General features: G+C 44.1%; 1 protein-coding gene across 1 annotated transcript; it reads left to right on the top strand.

Moving 5' to 3' along the window:
* Positions 1 to 6055: 6055 nt before the first annotated feature.
* Positions 6056 to 6958, top strand: LOC120942752 (taste receptor type 2 member 40-like). Its single transcript, XM_040355678.1, has one exon. The coding sequence runs from the start codon at positions 6056 to 6058 to the stop codon at positions 6956 to 6958; it is 903 nt and encodes a 300-aa protein (XP_040211612.1).
* Positions 6959 to 14832: the final 7874 nt, after the last annotated feature.

The following is a 14832-nucleotide window of genomic DNA, read 5'->3' on the forward strand; positions in this document are numbered from 1 at the left end:
TAGCCATACTCTGGAAACTCTGTTGTAAGGACGTTGCTCACTTACCTCAGAGTTCCCACCTTAAATTAGTGTTCCCAGAGCCCTTCTTACACCAGAGTTCACAGGGCACCCCTTACATATGCGTCCCCCTTACCTTAGTGCGTACTCACTCACTTGAAGAGAGGAGAGGAAAGGGAGGGAGGGGATAGTCACAGACATTGGATGGGGAGCTCATGTTAGAACGTTTTCTTTAATCTAATATTCATCTATTAACAAATATTAACAAATTAATAAAAGGATTGAGAATAATCGACTTGGATACCTTGAAATATTTATATCTGTGTCTGGATATGGAAAAGTGAAATATATATCGATTTTTATATATTTATGTAAAGGTTTGTTTGAAGCTTCTAATGCTATTTTTCTTTTTTAAAGATCTCAAACATGTGGTAGCAATTACACACCTCCCCCCATGGCAAATGAAGAGACAAGGTTACATCCTTGTCATGGACATGCAATAATGTCTGGCAGCTTACCTTCTCCTCCATGTATCCATTAGAGGCCTGACTCTCTTTCTGGCTGCCTTTTATCACCTCTCCTCCTGTATGGCTCCACCCCAGACCATCCCAGGAACTCTATATTAACCACTGCACTGCTGGTCTGGGGTGCTGTTCAACTTTGTTTGTTAGCTTGTGTTTCTGTTTGCCGTGTGTTACATTAACCTTTCTGTGTACCGATTTTGGCTCGTCCCTGTTTGCCTGTGACCCTGTCCTTAGGCCTGTCCCTTGGTTACCCTCATCTGCCTGTTGACCCGACCTCGGCTTACCCATCACTATCCCTTGTGTTTTGAGTGGCTGCATTCCCTCTCTCCCTGCGGAGCGTGACCTGGGAAACCCCAGGGGCCGCGACCTGGGTTCAGTTGCAGCGAAGGCCATCCTCACCACTAGAGGCTCTGGTGAAAACCTGCTGGACCTTAGACTCCGCGCCCTGGGGAATCTTGGGCTCACACTTACTCTCTGTCCGCAGCAGTCCGCTATTGGGTTCACTGCCTTGCGGTGCACCCCTGTCTCCAACGGGGTGCATTTGTCACCTGGCCACAGGTGACCTGACAATCCTTTTTTGAAGATACAAAAGTTTTAGGTAAGGTTATAAGTTCTTAAATATTATAATACTTCTTGATTAGGACAATACTTCTCGAAGGCCAAGTGGTTTTCCTCCAGCCTGATGCTGGTTGGTAGAGCGTTCCATAACCTGGGTCCTTGGACTGCAAATCTCCGTTCTCCTTTGGACTTGTATCTGGCTTTGGGTATCTAGAGTAGATTTTGGTTGGTGGATCGCAGAAAGCGATTGGAGTTGTGCGGTTTTAGTTTTTCGCATAGATATTGGGGGGCATTTCCCAGAATACACTTATGTATTAGGCAGAGTGCCTTGAAAGTAATTCTGTCTTTTACGGGCAACCAATGAAGGGATCTCAGTGAAGGTGAGATTGATTCCCATGTTTTTTTCCCAGTCACGAGTCTAGCAGCCGTATTTTGAACGACTTGCAGACGAGTTATTTGGTATTTAGGGAGTCCGAGATAGAGGGCATTTGCATAGTCCAGTCTGGAGTTGATGATTGTTCCCACCACGACTGCAATGTCCTCTTTTGGGATAAAGGGAATGAGTCTGCGTAGAAGGCGCACCAGATGATTCGATCCGCTGACTACTTACCGTATTTGTGCATCCATTGTCATGTAGGTGTCAAAAATGACTCAGAGACTTTTAACTTTGGTGCTGGGGGTGATAGTTTTACCCAGAATGGGCGGGGGTGTCCATGTTGTTGCGGGTTGATTCTTTCGCTTGGCTTGAAACAGGAGAAGTTCTGTTTTTGAACCGTTGAGTTTAAGGTAACTCTTGGTCATCCAGTTTTCTATATTGTACAAGTTAAATAATTCTTATTTCAGCTCATAGCTCACTCCTTAGGAATTTTTTAGAGTAATAACCCCCACCCATGTGAATGATATATTTGAAATTCACTGGCTTCCTGTGGAACTACAAGAAACGTTAAATCACTCCTTTGAAAGAAAAGTGTGGGGGCGATTATAAGGGCGAGTGACTTTTTAGCTTTTAGTTAGACATGAGCTGACACAGCTCAAGGAAACTGGACACACACATGGACATTTGGCTGAGATAGACAGACACACAAACACAACAATATATTTATACAATCTTCATTTCAAGAATAAGAAACTTTTTTTTGTTTCAATATTTTAATTGAAGTTTCATTTATTTTTAACATAGATCACAAACAATATTCATGCATCATCATAAACGCAGTGGGTGAGCAATTTGCGGTGGTGAGTAATAAGACAAACATTATAAGTTAAGTCAAGCAACACAGGGTAACAGGACATATATCAATACAAGGTATGCATATATGCAGGATGATAGTATCGAATATGAGTATGAGCCAAGGTTCCATCTCTTCGATGGCCGTGACTCTGAAGAGTAGATCATAGATCAAACTCTCCTTGGACACCCCCTAGGGGATCACACTGTGTCCAAGAGAGGGTCAGGTCCGACCATCGTGAATTGAGCAATAGGTATACATACTCAAGGTGACGTAAAATGTTCTACATTAGAGTACCAGGACAACCATGGTGACCAGTGGTCAAGTGAAATATGGAGATGTCCCAATGAGGACGCCAACATCCGCTCGTACGTGCAGTGTAGGTTAGTGAGGTCAATCACTTCAGAGATTGTAGGGAGGGTGGTGTCTTTCCACTTTCTGGTGATTGTAAGCCAGGCTGCTAGAAGGAGATTAGTGATTGTACGCTGTAGGTTTGTTGGGAATTGGTCTATCTCCAGGAATAGGAGTGCTGAGTTCGGTAGTACTTGTGATTGGACTACGTCTGTTAATATATTAAACGCTCTTGACCAGTATAATAGGAGTTTAGGGCAGCTCCATAGTGTGTGGACTAGATCTCCCCGAGATCCACATTGTCTCCAACAAGCGTCAGAAATTTGGGAGTTGAATCTTGATAGTGATGCGGGAGTGTAGTACCACCACAGGGTTATTTTAACTGATAGTTCCCACAGAGTGGAGCAATTGAAGGCTTTCTTTTCTCTGCTCTCTTTTTTGAAAGCATGAATTATCATCTGAGATTTCATCTTCATATGAGACTTCATTGACCTATTTATCCATTTATCCCACTTTTTAGCCAATACATGAATTCCACTCCTGATGATAGGCTTTAAACGCCATGAAACGCGTTGAGTCTACACTCAGGGATGCCAAGTCAAGCTTGCCCAAAATCATGAATTTTATCAACTGTTTTTAATACCTATATTTATTAGGATAATTATGTTCACTTGATCTGTATGTCCATTAAATGTATCAATTGTAATTGCTTGTACCAATTATGTCTACCCAATATGAATATTAAATATGTCAATATGATCACTACTATTCCATCCCTGTGCTGTGCTGAGTTCCTCCTGCTTCCTCCTTCCCCCAGCACAGCACATTGCCACCATAACATCGCGCATCGCATCTGGGAACTCAGCACAGCACAGCGATGGTGGGAACCCCTCTTAATGTGGCACAGCGGGTGTATATCCCCAGGAACTCAGCACAGCACAGGGATGGTGGGGACCCCTCATAATGAGCACAGCACAGGGATGGTGGGAACCCCTCATAATGGGCACAGCGGGTGTACAGACCTGGGGACTCGGCCCAGGGATGGTGGGAACCCCTCATAATGGGCACAGCGGGTGTACAGACCTGGGGACTCAGCACAGGGATGGTGGGAACCCCTCATAATGGGCACAGCATAAGTACAGCCCCAGGAAGTCAGCACAGCACAGGGATGGTGGGGACCCCTCATAATGAGCACAGCATAAGTACAGCCCCAGGAAGTCAGCACAGCACAGGGATGGTGGGGACCCCTCATAATGAGCACAGCATAAGTACAGCCCCAGGAAGTCAGCACAGCACAGGGATGGTGGGGACCCCTCATAATGAGCACAGCATAAGTACAGCCCCAGGAAGTCAGCACAGCACAGGGATGGTGAGAACCCCTCATATTGAGCACAGCAGAATTACAGCCCCAGGAACTCGGCACAGGGATGGTGGGAACCTCTCATAATGAGCACAGCAGAATTACAGCCCCAGGAACTCGGCACAGGGATGGTGGGAACCTCTCATAATGAGCACAGCTGAAGTACAGCCCCAGGAACTCAGCACAGGGATGGTGGGAACCCCTCATAATGAGCACGGCACAGGGATGGTGGGAACCCCTCATAATGAGCACAACACAGAGATGGTGAGAACCCCTCATAATGACCACAGCTGAAGTACAGCCCCAGGAACTCAGCACAGCACAGGGGTGGTGGGAACCCCTCATAATGATCACAGCAGATACTATTAGTCCTTTTTAAGCGTCCAGCTTTTTAAATTCATCATAACGAATGTTAGTAATTTTTTATGAAAAGTGAACGAATCTAACGAAAATTGAGTTTCGGGCACGAAATACGAAATAACGGCTAATGCGAAGCGAAAAAAATGGAATTTATTGACGGCGCACGTGTTTAGTATATGTATACACACACACACACACACCACAAGATACATATATAACAAAAGATAGATAGATAGATAGATATAATCTTGTTATGTAGATATATATGCATAGAAACAAATGATTTAGTATATTTACTGGTTCCTGGAGGGGAGGAGAGGTTTGCATAGATAAGGGACGGCAACTTCCTCTAACACTCCCGTTGCTATGGAAACCTGACTGAAACCTATTACACTGCTTGTGCAGCACTGAGCGTGTGCGAGAGCTGCAAGGCTGAAATCCAGGAAGTCATACAGTCTGGCTTCATGATGCCCACACTTAAGATGGCCCCAGTCTATTTCTATATATAAACTATCTAAATGCTGTAACAACCTAACAAAACGGGCCTTAGTTTGCAGACTAACTTTACTAGAATACATTAAGCTTGTGTATTACAGGGGTATTTATATTTAAAAAGTGAAATTGTGGCCGGAGCTCCACTTTAAAGTGGAACTCCCACGCAAAAAAGATTTTTGTTTTTGGGGGCTAGTTAAATGGTTATTAGCACTGCGATTATAAACTCACATTTCCTGTGTCCTACGGCCACTCCTCTGTCAGTCTGTGTGCAATATACACTTATATAACGCTGTTCGTGCCGTTGCCATTTTAACTCTGGGCATTAGAAGCCCACAGGCAGGCACTTCCTTGTTGCGGTGATGCTGCTGTCCCAGCAGCCACCGCTCTATCTAGCGCATGCGCGCTCGCAACGGGGAGCCGCGGCGTCAGCGTCTGTGTTACTATCACAACGGCAGGCGTAGCAATTTAAATTGCTATGCCTGCCATTGTGATGGCAACCCAGACGCTGACGCCGCGGCTCCCCGTTAGCTTTAAAAGCTTTACCGCCCCGAAATCGTGCGATACTTGCTATCAAAGCTCCACGCTGAACACTAGGAGCTAGGAGAGAAGCTCCCATAGCACAGTGCGGGGAAAGGGAAATGACGGAATGTCCGAACTGTACCCGCAGTTGTTCAGACCGGAAGGCACAGGAATATTACGGTACTGTACACATATGGAAAACAAAAATATCCGTTTTAAGCATATTTAATATCAGCGGTAATATTAAGATAATCTTTGAATTAGGGTGGAGCTCCGCTTTAATGTGCCATAAAAGTGTAATTTATAGGTTCAATTTCTTGGTAAGGTCACCAGTCTTTATGCCAGAAACAGTTTCAGTGTATAGAAGGAGGGAATATGGTCACTAGAAACTGGAATATCAATAGTCATAGTACTGAATGCGTCAGTCCTGAAGTGGTGAATTATTTCAGTAGAATGGAAATGAGTCAGAGATTGTGTTACACGGGATGTTCTGTACTTTACATGTCGGCATTGCAATGAAATCCATCCCGGTTATGCAAAGTCAATCATGAGACGGATCTCTGAAGACTATTTCCATAATTCCAACTCTAATTCTATCATTCTGTCTGCTATCACTGGACGTGTCCCGTCATCTCTTTCCGGAGATCACACCAAACCTCAACATGATGTCTCTGCAATTATCAATGTTAGTCTGTTCAGTCTTGGGACTGGTCTTGGCAATCCCTTCTAACACTTGTATTGTGATGGGTAATCTGGAGATCATCAGAAAGAAAGGGAAGTTGAGTCCCTCCGATGTGATCTTTCTGGGGAAGGGAATTGTGAATATTCTCCTCCAGTGTGTGCTGAGTTTACCTGCAATGCTCTATGTCTTGTGTCTGGAAATCTTTTATATTAGACCAGTATATGGATTTATGAACACATCAACTTCCTTCCTGACATATTACAACTTCTGGTTGACCTTCTGGCTCTCGGCTCATTACTGTACCAGCATCACCAATCTCAGCTATGGGTTCTTCATCTGGATAAAGAGAATTGTGTCCAATTTCCTGAGTCGCCTTCTATTCCTGACAGCACTTGGGATGTTCATGGTGACTGTCCCACGGTTCTGGGCTGTCAATGCAGAAGGTATCCAGTTATCTGAGAACAGTACAAAACCCTCTGGTAACTGGTTCCATGAAGTGTTTTCCTATTTTATTTCTGCAAATGCCATAGGCTGCATTCTTCCATTCTGCCTTAGTCTTCTGTGTCTGGTCCTCACTTTCTCCTTTCTGCTCAGACACGTCTGGAGGGTGAAGAATAACGACTCGGGATCAACACGTCCAAATCTTCAGGCTCATGTCACGGCACTGAGGACCATCTTCTTCTTACTTCTCATTTTTACATTATTCTGCATGTCTCAGATGGACACTTTCCTTCAAAATTCCCCATTGTATATAGTCTGTTGGAATTTACAATTATTATCTCCATCGGTGGAGGCCGCCATCATCTTCCAGGCCAGCAACAAGCTGAGAAGGATCATTGTGAGAAGATTCTGGACCAGAAGCCGGAGGAACACAGAGACTTAAAATGTAGAGGATCCTTAATTTGAATGTCTAAATATATTCTGTAACATTTTAGTTTGATAGTGTGATAGTGATCAATGTAAAATGTTACTTAAAAGGGTAAGTTCACCTTTACAAAAAAAAATGCCTATACAAATAATAGGCGTCTGTAGACAAACTGTACAGCTCTGACTAAAGTTGACTAATGTCTTTGCTATAGGTCTTTCCTCTTCTATCATGTTTTACTTTCTGTCTGTGTTCCTCACTTGGGTCATTTACCTTCTCAGTTTGTCCCAGTGATCAATAACACTGGGATTGAAAGTGATGAGAAAATCCTAAAGTTGTCAGCAGAGCAGGAATAGAGGGGAAATCTTCCAATAGGAACAACCTGTTCTGGGGACAACTCTCTAAGAGGAGGTTTACCATACCATGTAGAAGAGGGTTTTACCATACCATGTCTAAGAGGGGTTTACCATATCATGTCTAAGAGGAGGTTTACCATATCATGTCTAAGAGGGGTTTACCATACCATGTCTAAGAGGGGTTTACCATACCATGTTTAAGAGGAGTTTACCATATGATGTCTAAGAGGGGTTTACCATATCATGTCTAAGAGGGGTTTACCATATGATGTCTAAGAGGGATTTACCATATGATGTCTAAGAGGGGTTTACCATATGATGTCTAAGAGGGGTTTACCATATGATGTCTAAGAGGGGTTTACCATATGATGTCTAAGAGGGGTTTACTATACCATGTCTAAGAGGGGTTTGCCATACCATGTCTAAGAGGGGTTTACCATATCATGTCTAAGAGGGGTTTGCCATACCATGTCTAAGAGGGATTTACCATATCATGTCTAAGAGGGGTTTGCCATACCATGTCTAAGAGGGGTTTGCCATATCATGTCTAAGAGGAGGTTTGCCATATCATGTCTAAGAGGGGTTTACCATACCATGTCTAAGAGGGGTTTACCATATGATGTCTAAGAGGGGTTTACTATACCATGTCTAAGAGGGGTTTGCCATACCATGTCTAAGAGGGGTTTACCATATCATGTCTAAGAGGGGTTTGCCATACCATGTCTAAGAGGGATTTACCATATCATGTCTAAGAGGGGTTTGCCATACCATGTCTAAGAGGGGTTTGCCATATCATGTCTAAGAGGAGGTTTGCCATATCATGTCTAAGAGGGGTTTACCATACAATGTCTAAGAGGGGTTTACCAAACCATGTCTAAGAGGAGGTTTACCATATCATGTCTAAGAAGGGTTTACCATATCGTGTCTAAGAGGGGTTTACCATAGCATGTCTAAGAGGGGTTTACCATATCATGTCTAAGAGGGGTTTACCATACCATTTCTAATGACGTGTACACACGATCGGAAAATCTGACAAGAAAAGTCAGATGTGAGCTTTTTGTCAGAAATTCCAACCGCGTGTAGGCTCAGTCTGATATTTTCTGTCGGAATTTCCACCAACAAAAGATAGAAAACAGGTTCTCTATTTTTCAGACGGAAAAAGTTTATATTGGAAAATACGCTCATCTGTATGCAATTCGGACGCGCAAAAAAAACATGCGTGCTCAGAATCAAGCAGAAAAGCCGGTCTATTAAACTTCATTGATCTCGGCTTGTCAAACGTGTTTTACGTCACCGCGTTGTTGGCGGTTGGAATTTCCGACAAGATTTGTGTGACCGTGTGTATGCAAGGCAAGTTTGAGCCAACATTCTGTCAGGCCATTTACTTAACTTCAAAGCCTGAATGGAGTACTCCACCAGGATATTGCCAAATGAGGCCTAGTCATTACTGCCCACCTCCATCATCACAGGAGTTCTATGGTTCAAAACCTCTCACATGCTCTTTCTCTCCTCTGATGCAGTAGCTCTGAGCTCAGCATTTGAGAGCTCACTTCTGTATTGGAGGAGATAAGCAGTAATGCAGGGGTGCCCAACCTTTTGAAGAGCAAGGGCCACTTAAGCAATTTGGTAACTGGTCGCGGGCCACAGTGAGTGGAGTGGGTGGATGGCAGCCCACTCTGCTCTATAGGTGGGCCACGAGGTGGTGGGATGACAGACCGATGACCCCTGAAGTACCTCTCCCCAGCATGCACAGTGGGACAATCGCTCCCACTGATTGGCTACCGAGGAGAACACCCAATACACCCTGACTCTGCTGCTGCCACCCTTTGGCCTGGAGTGGTAATAACACCAACATTGGTGGTTACTCCCAGCACAGCCATGGGTCAAGTCCGAGTCAACTAACACTCAGACCCCCTCTAAATTTAAAGCAGCGCCTGCCCAACAGGAGCAGTCCGCTACAGTTAGTTAGGCTTAAGAAGATTTAAGCAATAGAAAAACATTAATAGAAACATTTAGGAACCTTCATATACAGGGCCCCAAACCCCACAGTTCTAGAGAAAGGCAAGAACCCTTGTAAAGCAGCATTGTCCAAATTACTCCAACTGGGAAAAAAGACAATCATGTGTTTCCTTTATTGGCTTTCTAAGCTGTTATCACTTATAAATATTAATGTTTCGTTATATTCTGTGAATTTAGAAACACATCCAGCTTTTTTATAAACAATTAACTGGGATGGCTAAAACTTACCGTATATACTGTAGTATATGCCGAACCGAGTATAAGCCAAGGCACCTCATTTTACCACAAAAAACTGGGAGAACTTATTGACTCGAGTATAAGCCTAGGGTGTCCATCTGTATGCCTCACTGTGCCTCACTTTGCCTCACTGTGTCCATGTGCATTCCTCACTGTGCCCATGCCTCACTGTGTCCATGTGCATGCCTCACTGTGCCCATGCCTCACTGTGTCCATGTGCATGCCTCACTGTGCCCATGCCTCACTGTGTCCGTGCCTGACTATGCCCATGCCTCACTGTGTCCATGCCTCACTGTGTCCATGCATCACTGTGCCCATGCCTCACTATGCCCATGCCTCACTGTGTCCGTGCCTGACTGTGCCCATGCCTCACTGTGTCCATGCCTCACTGTGTCCATGCATCACTGTGCCCATGCCTCACTGTGCCCATGCCTCACTGTGTCCATGACTAGACTGACGTTTAACATGGGAGTACCCACAGTTGGCCGGTACTGGGTCCCCAAAATCCGGGAGATCAGTCGCAAAAAGGTGACTCGAGTATAAGCCGAGGGGGGCATTTTCAACACAAAAAAAATGTGCTGAAAAACTCGACTTATACTCGAGTATATACGGTACTTCTGAGGTTTTTCAGTTGGGCCTCCCATTCACCTGAAATTTGTATCTCCCTCGAAGAACCATAATCCAGAAGGCTGACATACTTCCTAACAATACATAAGCCCCGATGAAGGGGGATTGTTGAGCCTCTGTAATGTGTTGATTTTTATGTGTCAAATAAAAATAGTTTTCAAACTGCTTTGGTGCTCTGATTTCTCTTACGCCATAGTGTTATATCTGGGCATCCATGGAATTACCCCATCTGATGGAGAACATCATCTAAAGACCCAATCTATGTCCACAGATCATAGGACATCTTCAGTGCTCCTACACTACACAGCCGATACTAGACATGTGCAACTCGTTTTGTTCCTAACTGTTTTTTTTTAGAATTTCGACCAATTCGTAATTTCAGAAATATCAAAATGAATGAAAACCTGTTTGATTAATTTTTCTGAAAATTTGATACGTACAAATTTACGAAATTTCAAATTTTCGATTTTACAAATTTACAACAATTTAAAATCTGGAAGTTTAGAAATCCGAAAATTAAAAAATCCCAAAAATTTGGAAATTTGAAAATTCTAAAAGAACAAAAATCTGAAAATGTGAAAATCTGAAATAACTACCATATTTATTGGCGTATACCACACACTTTTTTGCCCTGAAAATCAGGGCAAAATCGTGGGTGCCTGATATACGCCGATACCCACTTCCCGCGCTGAGTTTGAACCACTGCGCCGGCATATACCGAGCGCAGTACACTCGGGTATAGTCGGGCAGGCTCGGCTCCTCTCGCGGTCACGTCCTGTGCATCCTGTACGTCCTTTACGCGAGAAGAGCTGAGCCTGCCCGACTATACCCGAGTGTACTGCGCTCGGTATATGCCGGCGCAGTGGTTCAAACTCAGCGCGGGAAGCGGGGATCGAGCGGGGAGAACACCACGATGGCCGCAGAAGGACGCAGGACCGGACGAGGCTGCCGATGGACGCGATGGACGACGGGCAAGACACCGACGAGGGGCATCCAAACTGTAAGTATTTTTTTTTTCAGGAATTTTTCTTCAAGTTCAGGGGTGCGCGCTATACGCCAGGGCGCGCAATAGGCCGATAAATACGGTAATTAAAAATAACTTAACTATTACTATCTGTTAAATTATAGGTATTTCCTTCAAATTTGCCTCAAATTTGGCTGGTAGTGAACGAATAAAAATATATCTGAAGTTATGAATTATCCAAAAAAATGAATACCGTATCTAAACAAATGGAATGTAATGAATTAATAATAATAAATAACAATAATAATAAAACTTGTTATTATTATTATTATTATTAATTATTAATTTGTTCTGTTCCATTTGTATAGATGCAACATTCTTTATTTCGGAAAATTTGTAACTTTGGATACATTTGTATTCCTTACGTTCACTAACAGCCAAATTTGAAAGGAAATTACAGTACCTATAATTTAATAGTTAGTTATTATTTTGAATTTCAGAATTTCGGATTTTCAAATTTACGAATGAAAAGATTTCGGATTTTCAAATTTACGAATTTTTGAATTTACGATTTTCGATTTTTCGGCTTTCCGAATTTAAGGATATTCAGATTTTCGAATTTACAAATATACATATTTACGAATTTTCAAATTTACATTTTCTTTTTTATTTCTATCATAACGAATGACCCAAAAATGAAAAAAAAAGGAATGAAACGAAAATGAAAATGAATGAATTTTTCACATGTCTAGTCTGTAGTCGGGTTTGGATAACACTGAGAGATTTGGGTCTGTTGACTTTGTCCTCTTTTCTCTGGAAATGTCTCCAATCTCCCTTCAGATCTTACAAGTTTTCATTGTCAACTCAACCGCCTTTTCCATCAACTTCTTGATTTCCAGCATTGCACGGTTGGCACCCTGTGCCGGGGAAAATTTATACAAACTGGAGAACAGAAAATGGGGGAAAAACAAACAAACATATTTTAAACAAATTCAGTTGCCTAGAAAAATAAAAAAATAAACCTGATTGGTCACTATGGAGAAAGATTGAGTTCTCTTTACTGCTATTAGACTAGAAATCAATTGACCTCATTCCCGAGGGGCACGAGGGGCCAGATTCAGGAACGTTTTACGCCGGCGTATCTATTGATACGCCGCATAAGTTAAAAGATGCGCCGTCGTATCTATGCGCGGTATTCTTAAAACAAGTTACGCCTGAATTTTGGCTTAATACGACCGACGTAAGTCTCCTACGCCGTCGTACCTTAGGTGCATATTTATGCTGGCCGCTAGGGGGCACTTCCGTTGATTTACGCGTCGAATATGCAAATGAGCAAGATACGCTGATTCACAAACGTATTTGCGCCCGGCGCATTACTATACGCTGTTTACGTAAGGCGTATGGCCGGCGTAACTTTACCCCTCATAAAGCAGGGGTAAGTCATGGTAACGTATGGACGTCGGAACACCCGTCGAAATTTACGTCGTTTACGTAAGTCGTACGCGAATAGGGCTGTGCATAAGTCACGTTTACGTCGTAGGCAGTGTTTGACGTATCTTAGGCATTCTAGCTGACGTGATTTTGAGCATGCGCACTGGGATACGTCCACGGACGGCACATGCGCCGTTCGTTCGGCCCCTAATTTGCATGGGGTCACGGCTCATTGTAATACAACACGCCCACTGCCTTGCTAACTTGAATTAGGCGGGCTTACGCTGGCCCATTTACGCTACGCCGCCGTAACTTAGGGCGCAAGTTCTTTCTGATTACGGTACTCGCCTCTCTAAGTTACGGCGGCGTAGCGTATATGTGATGCGCTACGCATCTGCCCCCCACCACCTCTTCCACAACAGATGCCCCCCACCACCTCTTCCACAACAAATTCCCCCACCACCTCTTCCCTGTTGTGGAAGAGGTGGTGGGGGGCATCTGTTAGGGAAGAGGTGGTGGGGGGCATCTGTTGGGGAAGAGGTGGTGGGGGAGCATCTGTTGGGGAAGAGGTGGTGGGGGTCATCTGTTGGGGAAGAGGTGGTGGGGGGCAGCTGTTGGGGAAGAGCGCTTTGCCGTCAATTTTGCGGCGCTATTCGGCCGCTAGCGGGGTGCTTTCAACCCACACTAGCAGCCGAAAAAAGGTTAAAACCACCCACACAGTGCCACTGACTGCAGCAGCGCTTTCCCGGCGGCCGGCTTGTTTTTATTAGATGCTCCATGTTTTCAGAATCGATGTAAGTGTACATCTTTTTATTTATCCATTAAAATTTGAGGATTTTATGCTATGTGAGTTCCCTCTTCCTTCCTGCATATTCCTTGTCGGCACATTGTTTGAGGCCATCCATCACTGTGATTGTCCCGTGCTGGAGATACGTCTTAAGGATACCATCATTATATGCTGTATATGATCTCCTGTAATTAAGAGATCATATAGTTCCGGTAAGAGGCAGTGTGTGATCGTGGTGGAGGTGCTTCTATCATCACTCTTTCTTAGGACGTTTTGGGAATCATTTACACCTGGGAGAATACTGATTGTGAACACTCTTCTTCAGTTTTGGACTCTATGGTGGATTTTGGTTCATCCATAACTCTGCACTTTATCTCTCATTTGTTCATATTTTTTGGTGTTGTTCACATTGTGCTTATTATTTGTCACACATTTTTTTGCATATTCTTGGCGCTGGTTTCAGTGCATTGTACCAATAGACATATTTAGCGCGACGTCTTTTTCTTTTTATACTCCCACCACCATGCCTGACTGTGTGTTGGAAGGACAAGCAGAGGGTTGTGTGATGGGATGAGGGATCATCTCTACAACATTAGAACATGGAAAACACAAATGTAGGAAAACGTTTGGTGGAATGTTACAGATCCAGTATGAGGCCTATTGGGATACCGGTCATAGAAAACCTAGCTCAGACCGTAAGAGAACAGCAGCTTGCTATGGGGGCACCCGAGCCGAGTCACAGCTCCCTGTGTCCATTCAGGAAATGGAGCTCTGGCCCAGCCCACTCTCTCTCCTGATTGGCTAGCTGAGTTTGATTGACAGCAACAGGAGCCATTTGCGCCAATGCTGTGTCTCAGCCAATCAGGATGGAGAGTCTCGGATGGCCCATACACTCATGTGCATCGCTGGATAAAGATGGGGTTTAGGTAAGTATTAGGGGGGGGGCTGCACACAGAAGTTATTTTTTTATCTTAATTCATAGAATGCACCTTGTACCTTTACATCCACTTTAAGGAGGAGTGGCTCCCTCCAGGCAAACCTGTCCTCATCTATCCACTGATATACAGTGGCCTAGATTCACGTAGGGCGGCGTAAGTGTGGACGGGCGTAGCGTATCGTATTTACGCTACGCCGCCGCAACTTAGAGAGGCAAGTGCTGTATTCACAAAGCACTTGTGTCCTAAGTTATGGCAGCGTAGCGTAAATGTGCCGGCATAAGCGCGCCTAATTCAAATTGGGAAGAGGTGGGCGTGTTTTATGTAAATAAAGCATGACCCCACGTAAATGACGTTTTGAATAAATGGTGGCGCGGCCCATGCAAAGTATGGACGTCGGAACAAGTGTATCTTTTTACGTTGTTTGCGTAAGTCGTACGCGAATAGGGCTGTGCGTAAGCTACATTCACGTGCGCACTGGGATACGTCCACGGACGGCGCATGCATCGGATAGAATGCCTAAGATACGTCGAACA

The sequence above is a fragment of the Rana temporaria genome, chromosome 6 (assembly GCF_905171775.1).
Source record: "Rana temporaria chromosome 6, aRanTem1.1, whole genome shotgun sequence".
NCBI classification, from domain to species: domain Eukaryota; kingdom Metazoa; phylum Chordata; class Amphibia; order Anura; family Ranidae; genus Rana; species Rana temporaria.